This window comes from Salmo salar, chromosome ssa11 (genome assembly GCF_905237065.1).
Source record: "Salmo salar chromosome ssa11, Ssal_v3.1, whole genome shotgun sequence".
NCBI lineage: Eukaryota > Metazoa > Chordata > Actinopteri > Salmoniformes > Salmonidae > Salmo > Salmo salar.
This window is the reverse complement of record NC_059452.1, coordinates 29,114,041-29,133,114: the sequence shown is the minus strand read 5'-3', so window position 1 is coordinate 29,133,114 and position 19,074 is coordinate 29,114,041. Positions and strand designations below refer to the sequence as shown.

General features: G+C 44.5%; 1 protein-coding gene across 9 annotated transcripts in view; it reads left to right on the top strand.

Annotated features, from left to right (window-relative positions):
* Positions 1–231: 231 nt before the first annotated feature.
* Positions 232–19,074, top strand: part of LOC106592263 (chromodomain-helicase-DNA-binding protein 9) — a 127,736-nt gene continuing 108,893 nt past the window's right edge. For 3 of the 9 annotated variants that reach the window (XM_045689304.1, XM_045689303.1, XM_045689302.1), the window contains exons 1-3: positions 922–1,002; positions 1,527–1,837; positions 13,473–15,243. In XM_045689304.1, coding sequence (XP_045545260.1) covers positions 13,603–15,243 — 1,641 coding nt within the window. In that variant the 5' untranslated portion in view covers positions 922–1,002; positions 1,527–1,837; positions 13,473–13,602. Of the gene's footprint in view, positions 247–892; positions 1,003–1,526; positions 1,838–1,902; positions 2,189–13,472; positions 15,244–19,074 lie in introns of those variants that run through there. The other 6 variants (XM_045689298.1, XM_045689301.1, XM_045689299.1 and 3 more) reach the window with 6 other exon arrangements.

The following is a 19,074-nucleotide window of genomic DNA, read 5'->3' as shown; positions in this document are numbered from 1 at the left end:
AGCACTGTTTGCCATTGACTAGCTGTGGAGGTCTAAGTAGCCTTTATTCATCACATAAGGGTGTGGGTCATGTCGCACGGCAACGTGTTAGAGCTCAATTTGGCCTTTGTGACTCCAGACTCTGGAGTGACACCAAATGGGTGACACCATCCATATGGCCCCTATAAACCATATTTTCAGATCAAGCATACATTTACTCCTGATAAATCAGCTGGATAGGTTGATAACCAGGGGTGAACATACGATGTAAGTATTGAAAAATGAATTAACACGTTAGCGAAGACAGACAATGTATGCTTGATCTGAAAATGTGGTTGGAGTGTGTGACGCAATTTCGGGGACTCAGAGGCACGCGAGGCCTAAAAAGTTTAACTTTCTCCAGTAATACTTTCAGAAATGAAGGCATTTACTTTGATTTAACTTTCAGAATAATCTGGTTGGATCTCATAGATTTTAGAAAACCTTTCCACTATTTCTGATCTCACGCTGTCAGGCATAGATTTATGGTTCCCTGTCAAGACCGTAGTGACTTGGTTTAGCAGTACTGTCAAGAGCCACTGGGGGTCACCACACACTAATGACAGGTTGCCATGTTATTTTCCAACTATCTCGCCTGTCAGAGTCTACATTATTATCTGGGAGACTACAGGTTTGTGTTATTAAAGTAAAACCTCCGCGGATTGGCTTCAGATATACCGCGGCCATCTTGTGTGTCATGCCTTTATAACCAATTTTGTCTAATATTTGTCATTTTATTTCACATATGAGTAGTTATTATGGCACAAAATTGAAAAAGGAATTTGTCCATGTGGAACCGACTGCAAATGTAATCTGAGATTATAAAAATGTAACGACTCCTCAATTGTCCAATCAGAGAGCAAGTAACTGATATGCAAATTAATGTCTTCATCGATTCGTCACGTCAGCAGCAGTAGAACCGCTGTGGTCAACTAGTTAACTTCGCTCTTGTAATTTTCAGTCAACGGATTTTTCGTCACTTCGGTAAGTAATAAAATAATTTTCTCGTCATAAATAGAAAGTATTGGCTCCACACAGAGCTTTGAACTCTGGGAGCAAACTGTCATTCTAATGACTGAGAGACAGTGACGCTCAGCTGTGGTCACTAACGTTACGTTAGCAGTGGGAATCCCGGTCTGAAAAGCACCCAACTAGCTACAATATCAGTCAAATGGCTCGCGGAACATTGTGAGTTATTACATTTCCATAATGGTTCTCAGAGTTCGAAATATTGCGCTCGTGTTACTAAAGTTATTGACGGCGCTTCGTTATGGTGGTCCTGAACTGACAGCGACCCGCTGTGATGGTACGAGCCTCGAGCCAGCTCAGCATCGTTACCATGAATGTGAATGCAGAGGATAACGTGATATCAGTCGGGAGTCTCAACGAAAACGAAACTCGGTCGGGTCCATCAACAACTGGTTTAATTGGCTGTGATCAATCTATTGCATTGTTCTTAATGAATGACTGTCGACCTCCATCCAACTCTTCCCTCCTCTCCTACTCAGCAGAGGCGTCACGACATCACTGGAGTCGAGAGGAGAGGGGCTTGGAAGGAAAGACAAGTGGGGACACGTGTACGATTCGAGTCTCGAGAAGAACAGATGGTGGGAGAAAATCCCTAAAGCTTGGCACCTGACTTTCAGATTCAGAAAGTTAAGATTCAGCTAATTTCTATAACTAGGTAGCTAGTTACCTGTTGTGACAGGGAAACACATCGAGTGCCAAGCAGCCTTTTACTAGGAGGTGCAGCAAGGCTATTGTGAAGATTCGATGCTCAGATAGCCACGAGCCATAGCTGCACTCAGAGGATGCTGAGGTTAGTGGCCATTACAGACTGGCTTCTTTCTATCATGGGTTCATTGTTACAGATTCTCGCTGTGCCACATAAACCGGGTTTGGTTAATTTGGGAATTCTAGAAGCTATTCTAAAGTAAAATTCAATAATGTAATAGGATACTTATTAACCTTTCTTACTTCGTAATAATAGTGTTATTCTTGGGATTATTCCTATTTGGCGTCTTTACAAACGAGTGTAATCAGCAGCCAGTTGATTAAAGCCGATTGATGATTATCATGGATGTCCGTTGCACGTAGATGTAGTTTGTGCAAATTATATTTTGATTCCTGAATCCATGATGGAGTTGGATCGTCGACAGACGACGGCTTTGTGAGTTTGGACAGTTTGATGCTACATTGTTTCTGTCTGTATATCGTTGTCGTTATTGTGGCTGCACTTGTTATCTGTATTTTTTTGTTGAGGGTGCTTAGATATGTCACCAGGACTCTGAAATTGACGACGCCTATTTATTTGTTGTGTATAGTGGGTTGGCGATATCATGCTACTTGAAGCAAAGAGGCATAGACTCATGATAAACAAAGAAAGAAGCAAGCGGCATGCAGAGGTAGCTAGCCCACTGGGCACATATTTCAATTCAACGTCTGTTCCACGTTGGTTCAATGTAATTTCATTGAAATGACGTGTAAACAACGTTGACTCAACCAATGTGTGACCAGTGGGAGGCTAAATGTAAGCAGGAAGCGCAGCAAAACACGAATGCATTTATATTGCACTGACTATGATGGGACCTGTTGAATGTGCTCTGGAATGGACTTGATCAGTGAAATGAATCTCCATTGTCCAATGTTGCTTTTTTAACCAAATCAAAGTTTATTCAGGTCTTTCGTTATTGGTGGGCTGGTTATTACCCAATACTTTGAGGGTAGAGCCTACAGATAAACCAGCCAAACAAATAGTCTACATTCGATTTGGCTGTGAATTATGTTTTACATTTTAAACTGGGTTTCACTGTAGCTAAAACTCCAGATATTAACTAGAGCTAGTTTTACTGCAGATCTGGGTTCAACATCAATTTATAAAGACTTTCAAGACTGCATAAAGTCTTCATATGAACTACATATATGCTTCACAACCCTAGCATTTATAAGAAAAGTCATAGCCTACCTACTACATGCAATACCCCCAAAAACCTGCCTGAAACTAGATCCTCAAGATTCTGGTCTTGATGAGAATAAAAATAAAATATATGTCTGGGGATGTTCTCTTATGCACTGTTCAACCAATCTAGTAAATGTGAAGGAGGAGTTAAGATGGAGTGTCACCTTGTTAATGGAAGTGTCACAGGCTCTCTCTTCCATTTCCCCTGAAAACTGGACCTTACGGTTATTGGGAACCACGCTAAGGCTACACCCAAGGGTAGTGGTATTTATTTTATTTTATATAAACTGATTGACAGACGTTGGCTCAATTATTTGAATTGCATTTCCTATTTGTTTCTTCTTCATTGAGATTAATGCGCACATTGCACACTTTCTCTAGAGATAAATCAGATCCAGCCTGGAGTGTGTGATGTAGTAGGGACAACAGGTCAATATTCTACATAGTTTAGCACATAAAATGTGGTAATTAACTAAAATGACCATAATCCATTGCACATCTACTCGTCCCGTCTGTTTCTTTCATGCCTGCTACAGAAGAGACAGAAGAATGCGTGATTGTGAGGTGATATAGAGAGCAGCTGTTGCTTCGTGCAGTATCGCTACCTGAAAATACATGATCAAAGTGATTGATAGTTGGTATTCAGCAGTCATAAAAGTATGTCTTGTTTACTTTGAAGAACTACAAAATTGTGATTTTGTCAGACAGCATAGGTAGCAACTCTATAGAGATGAGATGATGACTTGGAATAAAATAATAAAGCCATCAAATAAAACAAATGTAGTATTGTAACGACCGTCGTAGGAAGTGGACCAAAATGCAGCGGGTACGTGAATGCTCATATTTATTTTATTACGAATTCCACACAAAAACAACAAAACGAAACCACGAACGACAGCTAACAGTTCTGCAGGCTAAACATAGCAGTGCACGAATACAACTTCCCACAAAGGGAAAGGTGAAAACAGGGCTACTTAACCTCTCTAGGGGAGGTGGGACGAAATCGTCCCACACTATTCAACAGCCAGTGACAAATCAGACCGCCAAATTTAAAACCACAAAATGTCATAATTCAAAGTTCTCAAACATAGGACTATTTTACACCATTTTATAGATACACTTCTCCTGAATTTCAAAATTTTCCATTACCGTACTTAGAAACATGTCAAACGCTGTTTAAAATCAATTTTTATGCTACTTTTCTCGTAAAATAACGATAATATTCCAACCGGGCAACGTTGTATTCATTCAGAGAGAGAAAGAAGTCTCGTGAACGCGCATCTCAGTCTCACTGTCCCCAGGCTGACCACTTACAAACTCTGCTGCTGTACTTTGCCCAGAGACAGCAGACACCCCGTTCCACCTTCTGGCGGCTTTAGAGAGCCAATGGAAGCCTTAGAAAGTGTCACGTTACAGCACAGATGCTGTATTTTTGATAGAGATGCAACAGAAGGACAACAAATTGTCAGACAGGGCACTTCCTGTATGGAATCTTCTCAGGTTTTGGCCTGCCATATGAGTTCTGTTATACTCACAGACACCATTCAAACAGTTTTAGAAACTTTAGAGTGTTTTCTATCCAAATCTACTAATTATATGCATATTCTAGTTTCTGGGCAGGAGTAGTAACCAGATTAAATCGGGTACGTTTTTTATCCGGCCGTGAAAATACTGCCCCCTATCCATAACAAGTTAAGCATCTCCAATCCAAAATTAAATCTAGAATCGGCTTCCTATTTCGCAACAAAGCATCCGTCACTCATGCTGCCAAACATACCTTCTTAAAACTGACTATCCTACCGATCCTTGACTTCGGCGATGTCATTTACAAAATAGCCTCCAACACTCTTCTCAGCAAATTGGATGTAGTCTATCACAGTGCCATCTGTTTTGTCACCAAATAACCATATACTACCCACCACTGTGACCTGTATGCTCTCGTTGGCTGGCCCTTGCTTCATATTCGTTGCCAAACCCACTGGCTCCAGGTCATCTATAAGTCTTTGCTAGGTAAAGCCCCACCTTATCTCTGCTCACTGGTCACCATAGCAGCACGCGCTCTAGCAGGTACAGTTGAAGTCGGAAGTTTACATACACCTTAGCCAAATACATTTATACTCAGTTTTTCACAATTCCTAACATTGAATCCTAGTAAAAATTCCCTGTCTTAGGTCAGTTAGGATCACCACTTTATTTTAAGAATGTGAAATGTCAGAATAATAGTAGAGAGAATGATTTATTTCAGCTTTTATTTCTTTCAACACATTCCCAGTGGGTCAGAAGTTTACATGCATTCAATTAGTATTTGGTAGCATTGCCTTTAAATTGTTTAACTTGGGTCAAATGTTTCGGGTAGCCTTCCACAAGCTTCCCACAATAAGTTGGGTGAATTGTGGCCCATTCCTCCTGACAGAGCTGGTGTAACTGAGTCAGGTTTGTCAGCCTCCTTGCTCGCACACGCTTTTTCAGTTCTGCCCACACATTTTTTGTAGGTTTGAGGTCAGGGCTTTGTGATGGCCACTCCAATAGCTTGACTTTGTTGTCCTTAAGCCATTTTGCCACAACTTTGGAAGTATGCTTGGGGTTGTTGTCCATTTGGAAGACCCATTTGCGACCAAGCTTTAACTTCCTGACTGATGTCTTGAGATGTTGCTTCAATATATCCACAAAATGTTCTTGCCTCATGATGCCATCTATTTTGTGAAGTGCACAAGTCACTCCTGCAGCAAAGCACCCCCACAACATGAAGCTGCCACCCCCGTGCTTCACGGTTGGGATGGTGTTCTTCGCTTGCAAGCCTCCCCCTTTTCCTCCAAACATAAAGATGGTCATTATGGCCAAACAGTTCTATTTTTGTTTCATCAGACCAGAGGACATTTATCCAAAAAGTACGATCTTTGTCCCATTGTGCAGTTGCAAACCGTAGTCTGGCTTTTTTATGGCTGTTTTGGAGCAGTGGCTTCTTCCTTGCTGAGCGGCCTTTCAGGTTATGTCGATATAGGACTTGCTTTACTGTGGATATAGATACTTTTGTACCTGTTTCCTCCAGCATCTTTACAAGGTCCTTTGCTGTTGTTCTGGGATTGATTTGTACTTTTCGCACCAAAGTACATTTAACTCAAGGGGACATGACGTGTCTCCTTCCTGAGCGGTATGACGGCTGCGTGGTCCCATGGTGTTTATACTTGCGCACTATTGTTTGTACAGATGAATGTGGTACCTTCAGGCGTTTGGAAATTGCTCCAAAGGATGAACCAGACTTGTGAGGTCTACCATTTTTTTCTGAGGTCTTGGCTGATTTCTTTTGATTTTCCCATGATGTCAAGCAAAGAGGCACTGAGTTTGAAGGTAGGCCTTGAAATACATCAACAGGTGCACCTCCAATTTACTCAAATTATGTAAATTAGCATATCAGAAGCTTCTAAAGCCATAACATAATTTTCTGACATTTTCCAAGCTGTTTAAAGGCACAGTCAACTTAGTGTATTTAAACTTCTGACCCACTGGAATTGTGATACATTGAATTATAAGTGAAATAATCTGTCTGTTAACAATTGTTGGAAAAATTACTTGTGTCATGCACAAAGTAGATTTCGTAACCGACTTGCCAAAACTATAGTTTGTTATCAAGAAATAACTGGAGTTGTTGAAAAACAAGTTTTAATGACTCCAACCTAAGTGTATGTAAACTTCCGACTTCAAATGTATATTTCACTGGTCACCCCCAAATCTAACTCCTCTTTGGCCGCCTTTCCTTCCAGTTCGCTGCTTCCAGTGACTGGAACGAATTGCAAAAATCACTGAAGCTGGAGACTTATTTCTCCCTCACTAACTTTAACCATCAGCTGTCAGAGCATCTTACCGATCATTGCACCTGTACATATCCCATCGTAAATAGCCCACCCAACTACCTCATCCCCATGTTGTTATTTTTTTTTCTTCTCCTTTGCACCCTGGTATATCTACTTTCACATTCATCTTCTGCACATCTATCACTCCAGTGTTTAATTGCTAAATTGTAATTATTTCACCTCTATGGCCTATTTATTGCCTTACCCCCCTAATCTTACTACATTTGCACACACTGTATATAGACTTTTCTATTGTGTTATTGACTGTACGTTTGTTTATCCCATGTGTAGCTCTGTGTTGTCTGTGTCGCACTGCTTTGCTCTATCTTGGCCAGGTCGCAGTTGTAAATAATAACTTGTTTTCAACTGGCCTACCTGGTTTAATAAAGTAGTTTTTTTTCGTTCTTTTTAATTATGTACTTTTCCTCTTGCTCAGTTATGCACCGGGGCCTCCCACTCCTCTTTTTATTCTGGTTAGAGCCAGTTTGCGCTGTTCTGTGAAGATAGTAGTACACAGCGTTGTACGAGATCTTAAGTTTCTTGGCAATTTCTCGCATGGAATAGTCTTCATTTCTCAGAACAAGAACATACTGATCAGTTTCAGAAGAAAGTATTTGTTTCTGACCATTTTGAGCTTGTAATCGAACCCATAAATACTTATGCTAAAGATACTCAACTAGTCTAAAGAAGGCCTGTTTTATTGCTTCTTTAATCAGAACAACAGTTTTCAGCTGTGCTAACATAATTGCAAAAGGGTTTTCTAATGATCAATTAGCCTTTTAAAATGATAAACTTGGTTTAGCTAACACGTGCCATTGGAACACAGGAGTGATGGTTGCTGATAATGGGCCTCTGTATGCCTATATAGATATTCCATAAAAAATCTGCCGTTTCCAGCTACAATAGTAATATACAACATTAACAATGTCTACACTATTTCTGATCAATTTGATGTTACTTTAATGGACAAAAAAATGTGCTTTTCTATCAAAACAAGGACATTTCTAAGTGACCCCAAACTTTTGAACGGTAGTGTATATCACAAGTAGTAAGTACATTTGCCGTTAATTCCTATAATTTCTAATCTACAATGTTTGTTTGGTTACGGTAATTTTTGTTAATGCTTTTAATATATTGTTATTTCAGTCTTTTACAGTTCTGATTGTCAGAGTGAACACATTGTTTGCAGAGCGCACAACCTATGCTACACTTGTGAAAAACAAGTTTTGGTCTGTTTCATTCAATGTACTAGTTTTGACAATTTAGTTATTATGTTTTGTTTGGAGCGCTCCCGTCGTTGTTGAGTACGAATGCGCATTGATTACTTCTTATCTCTTGCGCAAATAGCCTACAGCTGTGTCTGTTCGGAGCTCACTGGCAGGAAACTCTGAGGGCCCAGAATATTTCATACATAGTTGCAAGTTTGCTAACATGAGCTTCAGGCCAGACCCTAGTTAATAGTTGATACAATGTTTCTAGTTCCTTGCAGACAGGCCATGCCTAGCCAATGTGATTTATAGGATATTTATTTTGATCAGGACATTTTTTGTTGTTGGTTTTATGAGCTGTTTTTACATAGTTGGCAATGGCAATAGAAGTGACTTTAGTTTTGTATCATTTTCATTAAGATTTGGATATAATTTTTATTAACCACATCACAATGATTTTGACATACAAAGACATTATTATAAATGAAATCTAACTGTTGCACGAAAATGTGCATATGAAAACCATAACTGGCATGCAGATCGGTAGAAATTGTAATATAAAATGACATTCCACATCAGAAAAGTTACCGACTCGTGTAGCCTATTACCGGAAACTTCAGGAGAGCAGCGGCAGAATCTGCGAAAGTCAGTAGGAGCGGGAGGAGGATGGTCAGGATGGTCAGGTTAAGTTTTTCTTCTTCTGATTATCTTCATCTCTGGCTCCCTCTTGAGTCATTTGTGTCTTATTTAATCAAAAACTGCTCTTAAAGCATCAGGCAAGCTCAATGCGTATATAGTTGCTTTTATTTAAATACATTTGGTGTGTCTATATATGGAAAAATGCACGTTTATAGGCTGTCTATGGTTGAGACTAGGGCTGTCCCACACTAAATAATATCTTGGTCTACCGAAAGTCGTCTGTCCTTTCAAAGCTATTATTTAATGTGGGATAGCCCTAGTCTCAAACATAGACAGCCTATAACCGGTTGTATTGTACATCATATAGCTTAGGTTCTACAGTTCATCATTGGTCCCAACTAATACAAGACGAAGAAGCAGCAGCAGGAAAAACTTTATGCTGCTCAGATAAGCTACCTAGCCTACCTCTGATTACTAATTCAGACTGTTGAGCCGCCCGGGTAGGATTCTGGTATGATGTTACCTCTAATTGAGTGATCAGATTTTCCTGTCTGTTTGGGAGAATTAGGCCTGGCCATTCTGCTCATTGTCAGTTACAATGTAGCCCTGCTGAGTGGCTGAGAGCAATGGGAGTTCTCTTTTCATGCCTAGTCTGCCCTCAGCTGTAGGTCTGTGTTGCAAGAGAAGAAAATACTCTCCTACTCCTGGGCTGGCTGCTAGTCACACGAGAACAGAGCTCTAGTATAGCCGGGAGCTGGACATGGGATATGATCTGGCCCCTGTTATCTGGTGCTCCTGTTAAACACAGTTCTAACTGGTATAGCTGTCCATGTTGTTATGGAATGGAGGTCCAGCACAACTGTCTGAGTAAGGCTACATTAATGATTCACAGTAACCAGGTTAGGGTAAAGTCTTGATGCTTCCTATATGAATCTTGTGTATTGTCTTGGTTATGTGCTTGTGTCATATGGCATACTGGGCCTTTGTAACAATGAGTAAAAAGTAAGATTTCATCATAGCTAGGGACAGCCCCACTACTAGGGTTGGGTGGTATGCAGATTTTCATATCTTCATACCGTCCTTCTCTAATCCAGAGATGTACGGTTTTACCATGGAGGCTGCTAGCTAAATATGCTAACGAGCGCAAATGGGATAGGCAGCCTAGCTATAAAGTTATACATACATAGGTAGGAGCTACTGAATGTCATTTTTGGTGAGTTTGGACATTTACAAGCGAATGTGAACGAGATACATTGTGCAATAAACAGTGCTGGCTCTGGAGCAGCATGTGTACATGCTGTGTCTGTGTGGAGTCTGGAGTCTGTAGGGCAACAGGCCTGCTTGCTCTGCTTAGAGAAGAAGACAGGCCGAGAACGGAGAGGAGAAAAAAACACAAGGAAATCAAAAGACAGCAGTGGCAGCTGTACAGATAACTCATCCAAAGGGCTTTGACTTTTCAAACACAGCAGAAAACCAACACAATATGATGAATTCCCCATCACCTTATTAATTTAGCCACTTACGTAGATAACCATAAAGTTAAACTTAGGGGTCACGTTAACGCAGAATTCTTCTATATTGCTGCATTTTGTAAACCCAAATCGCGGCATCAGACAAATTTTGTGCTTCAGTTGCACTTCTCCACTCGGATGAGAATTCACTAAGGGCATTCTATCAGCTGACAGCGTTCTGATGAAGCTACTTTTCTCCGCTACTTTTCTCGGTGTAGCCAGCCTACGTTACTCCAGATTAACTTTAAGAAAAACATTAGGAAATGTAGCTAGCTACATTCTTTCTATAATAAACAGAAATATGATTGCCATGCATTACTTTTGCAAAAAATACATTGCATGTTCATTGTAAGCTCATTTAGCCTACTTGTGTGACTGCCAGCCTAATAGCGTTGCGCTTCTGTTGTCATCTGATGAAAATTAAGCTATATTCTGCCGAATGTGTTGCAGTAATATATTTTATGTGAAGGAAAACTATAGTTGCACGTCCCTGATCACTCTATTGAAGCACAAAAACACGTGACTTTCAATATAAAAATCAACCCCTGTCAATACACAGCTCAGCTCAACTGCTCCCGCTTTGTGCCATTTACAAACAAACACGTGACTGGCTCAACTGTTCTAGGGAGCTTCATAATGTAAAATAATGTGACAAGTGAAATGAAGAACGCTTTATCTTCTAACATATTGCCCAAGTTGACTGCAGGTATTTACTTACAAAGTAGCTACAAATATTAAAATACACTGCTCAAAAAAATAAAGGGAACACTTAAACAACACAATGTAACTCCAAGTCAATCACACTTCTGTGAAATCAAACTGTCCACTTAGGAAGCAACACTGATTGACAATACATTTCACATGCTGTTGTGCAAATGGAATAGACAACAGGTGGAAATTATAGGCAATTAGCAAGACACCCCCAATAAAGGAGTGGTTCTGCAGGTGGGGACCACAGACCACTTCTCAGTTCCTATGCTTCCTGGCTGATGTTTTGGTCACTTTTGAATGCTGGCGGTGCTTTCACTCTAGTGGTAGCATGAGACGGAGTCTACAACCCACACAAGTGGCTCAGGTAGTGCAGCTCATCCAGGTTGGCACATCAATGCGAGCTGTGGCAAGAAGGTTTGCTGTGTCTGTCAGCGTAGTGTCCAGAGCATGGAGGCGCTACCAGGAGACAGGCCAGTACATCAGGAGACGTGGAGGAGGCCGTAGGAGGGCAACAACCCAGCAGCAGGACCGCTACCTCCGCCTTTGTGCAAGGAGGAGCAGGAGAAGCACTGCCAGAGCCCTGCAAAATGACCTCCAGCAGGCCACAAATGTGCATGTGTCTGCTCAAACGGTCAGAAACAGACTCCATGAGGGTGGTATGAGGGCCCGACGTCCACAGGTGGGGGTTGTGCTTACAGCACAACACCATGCAGGACGTTTGGCATTTGCCAGAGAACACCAAGATTGGCAAATTCGCCACTGGCGCCCTGTGCTCTTCACAGATGAAAGCAGGTTCACACTGAGCACGTGACAGACGTGACAGACTCTGGAGACGCCGTGGAGAACGTTCTGCTGCCTGCAACATCCTCCAGCATGACCGGTTTGCCGGTGGGTCAGTCATGGTGTGGGGTGGCATTTAATTTCTTTGGGGGGCCGCACAGCCCACCATGTGCTCGCCAGAGGTAGCCTGACTGCCATTAGGTACCGAGATGAGATCCTCAGACCCCTTGTGAGACCATATGCTGGTGCGGTTGACCCTGGGTTCCTCCTAATGCAAGACAATGCTAGACCTCATGTGGCTGGAGTGTGTCAGCAGTTCCTGTAAGAGGAAGGCATTGATGCTATGGACTGGCCCGCCCATTCCCCAGACCTGAATCCAATTGAGCACATCTGGGACATCATGTCTCACTCCATCCACCAACGTCACGTTGCACCACAGACTGTCCAGGAGTTGGCGGATGCTTTAGTCCAGGTCTGGGAGGAGATCCCTCAGGAGACCATCCACCACCTCATCAGGAGCATGCCCAGGCGTTGTAGGGAGGTCATACAGGCACGTGCAGGCCACACACACTACTGAGCCTCATTTTGACTTGTTTTAAGGACATTACATCAAAGTTGGATCAGCCTGTAGTGTGGTTTTCCACTTTAATTTTGAGTGTGACTCCCAATCCAGACCTCCATGGGTTGATAAATTGGATTTCCATTGATTATTTTTGTGTGATTTTGTTGTCAACACATTCAACTATGTAAAGAAAAAAGTATTTAATAAGATTATTTATTTCATTCAGATCTAGGATGTGTTGTTTAAGTGTTCCCTTTATTTTTTTGAGCAGTATATATAGAAAAACTTCAAAGAAATAGTTAATGGTATTGAAAAACCATCCCGTGGCTATTTCCAAATTCCCCGCTATACGGTATATACGGTATACCGCCCAAGCCTACCCACTACCCCACTTAACCTTAGCAGAGGTTCACGAGTTGTGGTTGAAGCATTGGATCTCAGTTGTATGCCCCCCTCTGAATCAGAAGACTTGTGAGAGCCATGACTGTACATTCAGGAAGGCATGTCAAAGTGTTTGTAGTGAGGTGAGTGTGTGTGGTGAGTATGAGTCAGCAGGTCTTGACTAACACAAGTGTTCCGTCATCTTCTATTGGTCATTGGTCTGTGGTTAGATGCATCCTGAGCCATCCTCCCTGGCTGTTGACACAAACAGCATCAGCTGTCTATCTGTCTGTCTGCACCTTCCTCCCACACATTCAGTAGCTACTAGCAGACAGACGGCTCGGTAGATAGCAGGCACAGCACAGCCACAGGGCTGAGGCTGAGCGGATCAGGGGGCTTTGAACCGAGGAAGACTAGAGGCACCTGGCTGTTGGTCTGTCTGGCAGTTGGTTCAGTTTAGATCAGATCAAATGCGTTACCACACAACTAGCTGCTGCCAACCAGAGATAATTGACGGTGCCAAATTCATCCCAGGCCTGTCTGACCTAGCCATTACTTGGCTTTTTGGCAGCCACTGTTTTCACTGCTGAGAGCGTCTGTTATGGTAATAAATTGCTTATTGTAGTGTATATGAGGTAGAGGTCTATGGAGATCTTGAAAACAACTAGAAGTGTATTGATTTGAAAAACACAGGATGAACATCTAAAAGAGAGGCTACATTTCTTAAAATCTATTTGACAACTGAAAATCTCTTTATTGTGCAGCCCACACACAGCTCAGTATGAACGAGACATGTTTAAAGATGCATGTTTTTCTTCTCTCTGTTAAATCTGACTTGAGGTTTTGTCTTAGTTTTTCTCTCCAGAGCCAGTCTGTGATGGACATACTGTAGCTCAGTAACACGTGACGCTCCTCAGCACCAGCTAGAACCCAGCAGAGGACCAACGTGGTGGACTGGTCTCCGGAAGACTGACCCTAGGCTATGACAGATCCCATCATGGACTTCTTTGACGACCCCAACCTGTTTGTGGGAGGGCTGGACGGGCTGGCTGAGGAGGGCTTCCCCCCTGGACCCTCGCTGGTGGATGAGCTCAACCTCAGCGTAGGCTTTGAGCCCCTACAGGTGGAGCCGATGGGGGCAGGGAAACACCCCGGGATGATACCCACCTCCATGCCCTCCTCCACCCAACAGAGCATGGCTTATGGGCAGCAGATGGGGCATTTTCCAGGCATGAAGGCTCAGAACTCCATGGGACAGCCCTTCGCTGGCTCTGAGGGTGTGGGTGGTGGAGGGATGATAGCAGCACAGCATACCCAGTTCCATGGACGCTCAATTGGTCAGGCACCCCAATCCAACGCGTTGTTTTCCAACAGCAGCCCCATGTGGGGCAACCAGGACCAGAACGGGAACCTCTACCACTCAGTGCCCCAGCAACAACAACAACTACATCAACAACAGCAGCAGCAACTCCACAACCAACAGCATCACCTCCAACAGCAACAGCCACAGCAGCAGCACCACCCTTGTCAACAACAACTTCAGCAGCAGCAACACCAGCTTCTGAACCAGCGGCAGCAGCAGCACCTTCATCAACAGGTAGTGAACCCTCAGTCTCTGCCCCAGCAGCACCACAGCTTCCCCTTCCACCAGGCCAACCAACAGCCAGCTCCTCACAACCAGCAGCTTACCATCGGGGGAACCCAGTTCCACTCCAGGGCTGTGCCTAACTCAGGGGCTCTGGCCAAAGCTAATGTGGAAACCCCCAATGCCTCGCTGGCTGGAACCCCACCACAGCAGGGTGGCTACCAGCTGGTGCAGGGGACTCAGGGGGCCTTTCCTGGGGTAGGGCCAGAGGACTCTAGCATGTCCTTCTCCATGCAGACTTGCTCCCCCATGGCTCACACCCTGTCCTCCTGCTCAGTGAGCTCCACCACCGCCTACCCTCCCTCCCAATACTCCTTCCCTGGCCAGGGTCAGCCTGGCATCTCCAGCCTGAGCCAGCCTCTCTCTTTAGCCCCAGTGTCCATGATCACCACCACCACTCCCCTGCCCTCCTCAGTGCCTGAACTCTCTCTCGTGGGAGCTGGATGTGCATTTTTGTCTGCTCCAGGGATGACTCAGCATCACCAGCCCGAGCAGGTCCCAGTCAGCCAGGTTGAGGACGAATGTCCCTTCCGGGCTCTGCGCTGCTCCAGGCAGACCCAAGGGAACTACGACTCATCTGAGATGTTTGGCCAGGCCATGAGCTGCTACCCCAGTGCAGTCAGCCAGCTCGTTCCAGACCAGCACCAGCCCCAGAACTGTGGATCTAACTTGGAAGTTACCAGACCTCCGGACAGCACCACTAACACTAACGGCTACGTGTCTCTAGAGGTTAGCCTGGCAGGGCTGCAAGGGGAGGTGGAGGCCCAAGGAGGGGGCTTTGAGGGCCTGGAGGCTCCGGACCTGCTGGCTGATGAGCTGCTGCCCCAGCTGGAGGCTGCCCTCAGTCAGCACGACCACCACGACTCCAACTGTTCCTGGACCAATGGTGGGGATGGAGAGAGGAATGGAAAGGGAGAGGAAGAAGAAGAGATGAAGGAGGAAGACAGGATCTCAATATCCATGGACTACAAGATACAGGTAAACCCACTGGGCCATTAACACTTGCTTTCAGTCTGAGGCTGGCTAGGCTGACATATGCTGACAGACTCAGAAAGGATGATATGGATGAAGTACCTAGTTATCCAGATTCCGCAGAATTCTCCTTCATTCATATATTTAAAGATGCACTATGCAGAAATCACTCTGCCATTTCCTGGTTGCTATCCTGGTTGCTACAATTCTAATTTCAGTTTACGTGACAAAACAAGCAAGTATAGTGTAGATAGTCATCGTACCATCTAAACCACTGTGAAATATATTTCCCATAACCCAAAATATTGTATTTTCAGCTGTTTGAAGCTGGTGTACAAAACTGTAAGTAAAAGATACAAAAATGAAACTTAAGAATGGAAAGTGTAGAAATAGCCCACATAGAACAGATCTACGACTTCATGCTTTCAATGAGAATGACAGATCTATGTCACATTTCTATGTGAATTTGGTCAGGTCATTCAAAAAGTTACATATTGCAGCTTTAATGTATTACTACAGGGGAAGAAATACACATTGCGGATGTATAGAATAGTTGTGGTTGTTGTTGCTAATAGTTGTCCTTCCACTTGACCACATGGACAGGAGGGGATTGGTGAAGCGAATTGTCAAATGTCAAATTATTTCTCATTTCATTCCCATTTAAATCTATATCTGCATCTTATCCAGGTTGTTTTATCTATTCAGTTACAACTATGTTGGAAATTAATTGAAAGAATTGACAGTGAGACATGTATTTGTGACAGCTACGTTAATGGATAAATCTCTTGCACTGACGTAGAGACTAGAGAGGGCCTTGCCATGCTTTCACTCCTCTCAGCAGCCAGATGCCAGCCAGCCACCCACCCATGTAATGTTTAACTAGCCCTGGAAGAGCATGAGCATATTTGGTGCACCTGCAATCAGGGGGGAGGTGGAGGGAGGGAGTGTGGTAGGGGAAGGAGGGTCAGCCCTCCCTTAAATGATAATAATACAGCCTATTCTAGCTATCCTCTCAGTATTCTGTCCCAAATGGAACTTTTCCCTATATTTTACCAAAGCCCTGGTGAAAAATAGTGCACTAAATAGAGAATAGGGTGCCATTTGGGACACAGACAGACAGCAGGTAACTACAGTAACCTAGCTGTGTCCCAGGGCCTGATTAAGAGTGGCAGCAGTGTCTCCAGGACTTACAGTAACTAAGCGTACTCAAGGCTATAGATGTGGGTCAGGGCAGGCTAGAGGCTAGAGACACTGCCTGACTGTCTGTCTGTCTGTCTTGCTGCTGCGCACTGCACTCACTACATGGCTAGATAGAGTGTAGAGTGTGGGGGTGGTTGCTCTTGTGGTTTTCTCTGTGCGTATGTGTCTTTGAGTGAGAGAGAGGGAGAGGAGGGGAGAGGATAGAGATGGATAGAGGGAGTAGTGAGTGAGGGAGAGGAGGGGGAGGGAGAGAGGATAGAGACGGACAGAGGGAGTGAGTGAGTGAGGGAGTAGTGAGTGAGGGAGAGAGAGAGAGAGAGATAGGAGGGAGGGAGGGAGGCTAATGACAGACACAGAGAGAGGTAGAGAGTGCATTAGTGTGCTGCTCTGGCTCTGACAGGCAGAAGGCGGATCCTGGAGCAGAGCTGGCCAGTAGCATAGCGACATCCATCCACACACCTCTCTGAGCCTGGCTCCACAGTGACGCAGACAGCCAGGCAAAGAGGACCGTCAGCAGCAGTCTGTACTGTATGTCAGATCTGGGTTCAAGTACTATTTGATATTATGTCAAATAATGAAGCTGTGCTTGATTAATGGAACCAATAGAATAGTCCCAAAACTACTAACCCCACCCATCTGGAACTCCAGGCAGGCTAAAGATTTCAAATAGTGGTTGAACCCACATCCGATCTGCAGCAGCACAGTGTGTCTGTTCCCTTCCATGGCCCTAGTGCTGGCACATGCAGCTCAGCACTCATCAGAACTATCTCTGACTGGCTCTGTAAATTGTAAACAAGTGCGCGCACGCACGCACACGCACACCCACACACACAGCTACTCTATGGTGAGTGGTGACTCACAAGTCGCTAGGTCTTTACCCTGTCTCTACAGCATAGCTCTATCTCTCTCAACTCTACCACTTAGACTAACAGGTAGGCTGAAATACTCAAGCACAGACTGGTGTTTTGACCCAGCAGCCAATTTGTCCAATTTGTCCATCCGCTAATTGAAATGGGACATGGAACACCAGCGAACAGGCCCAGCTTCCCTTCAGTCTGTGTCAACATCCACCCTTGTGTTGATGCTTATGGGTAGACTGCTCTATTCATGTCCACTGGTGTGTGAAGAGCCAACAGATAGTGTGTTTGCTGAACAGGCAGGGCATCAGGGGATAGAGTGGTGCCCACCCCCTGTCCTAGTCTCACTGCCTATCTCTGGCCCTGTCTCACCCCCTAGTGCTATCTCACTGCCTGTCTCTGGCCCTGTCGCACCCCCTAGTCCTGTCTCACTGCCTGTCTCTGGCCCTGTCTCACCCCCTAGTCCTGTCTCACTGCCTGTCTCTGGCCCTGTCTTTGGCCCTGTCACACTCCCTGGTCCTGTTTCTGGCCCTGTCTCACTCCCTGGTCGTGTCTCTGACCCTGTCTCACTGCCTGGTCCTGTCTCTGGCCCTGTCTCACTCCCTGGTCCTGTGTCTGGCCCTGTTTCACTCCCTGGTCCTGTCTCTGGCCCTGTCTCACTCCCTGGTCCTGTCTTTGGCCCTGTCTCACTGCCTGTCTCTGGCCTGTCTCACTGCCTGGTCCTGTCTCTAGCCCTGTCTCACTGCCTGGTTCTGTCTCTGGCCCTGTCTCACTCCCTGGTCCTGTGTCTGACCCTGTCTCACTCCCTGGTCCTGTCTTATGGCCCTGTCTCACTGCCTGGTCCTGTCTCTGGCCCTGTCTCACTCCCTGGTCCTGTCTCTGGCCCTGTCTCACTGCCTGTCTCTGGCCATGTCTCACTGCCTGGTCCTGTCTCTGGCCCTGTCTCACTGCCTGGTCCTGTCTCTGGCCCTGTCTCACTGCCTGGTCCTGTCTCTTGATTTGGGTTGGGCTTATGGTTTGTGCAAAATTGTAACCTATGTTTGAGACCAACGCGTGGCTGCGGCTGTGTCAGAAGCGCGCCTGTGTCTCTCACAGAACTGGAACAAGATTCACTTTCTATGATCTCTCTCCCTCTCTGCTCTGATAGACATGAATGAGCCTGCAACGCTGATCTCTCCAGTGTTGCACTTCATCATTTATTTCCTTATAGAATCATAGCCGTGCGAAGGGTTCAGGAGGAGCTGCATCACCCCTGATCAATTGAAATACATTTGCCAAAGTTATAGAGTTACTGCTGTCTGTTCAGAAAGAAATGAAATAATTCAGAATAGCCTAGTACACCATGAGAAAGCATATCATTTAGCCACAGAGGAACATCAGCGTCTTTAAAAAAAATGTGCCAAGCTGTGAAATGTAGCCCAATAACAAGGCATAGCCTACAGTTGGGAACGTGCGGGAAATATGTCAGTTAATAAACAGCATGCAGACAAAAAAGGCATTTCGTAATACTTCAAATACAATCGCTGGAAAACACAGATTGAAAAGCAAATGGCTACTGCTGAAAAGAGAAGACTAATCGTTCAGCTGTAGGCTACCAAAATATTTAATCAACTTCCAAATAGACCTATTGTTTACAAAGTAAAACAAGAGAGAGAGGCTTTTGGTATGAGCGCATTGGCCATCACCAGCAATATTATGGTGCTTTCATGACAACTGGGAACTCGGGGTAAAAACTAAGTCGAGTCATGACATCAGTCATTTTCAGATCGGAGAGTCGGAG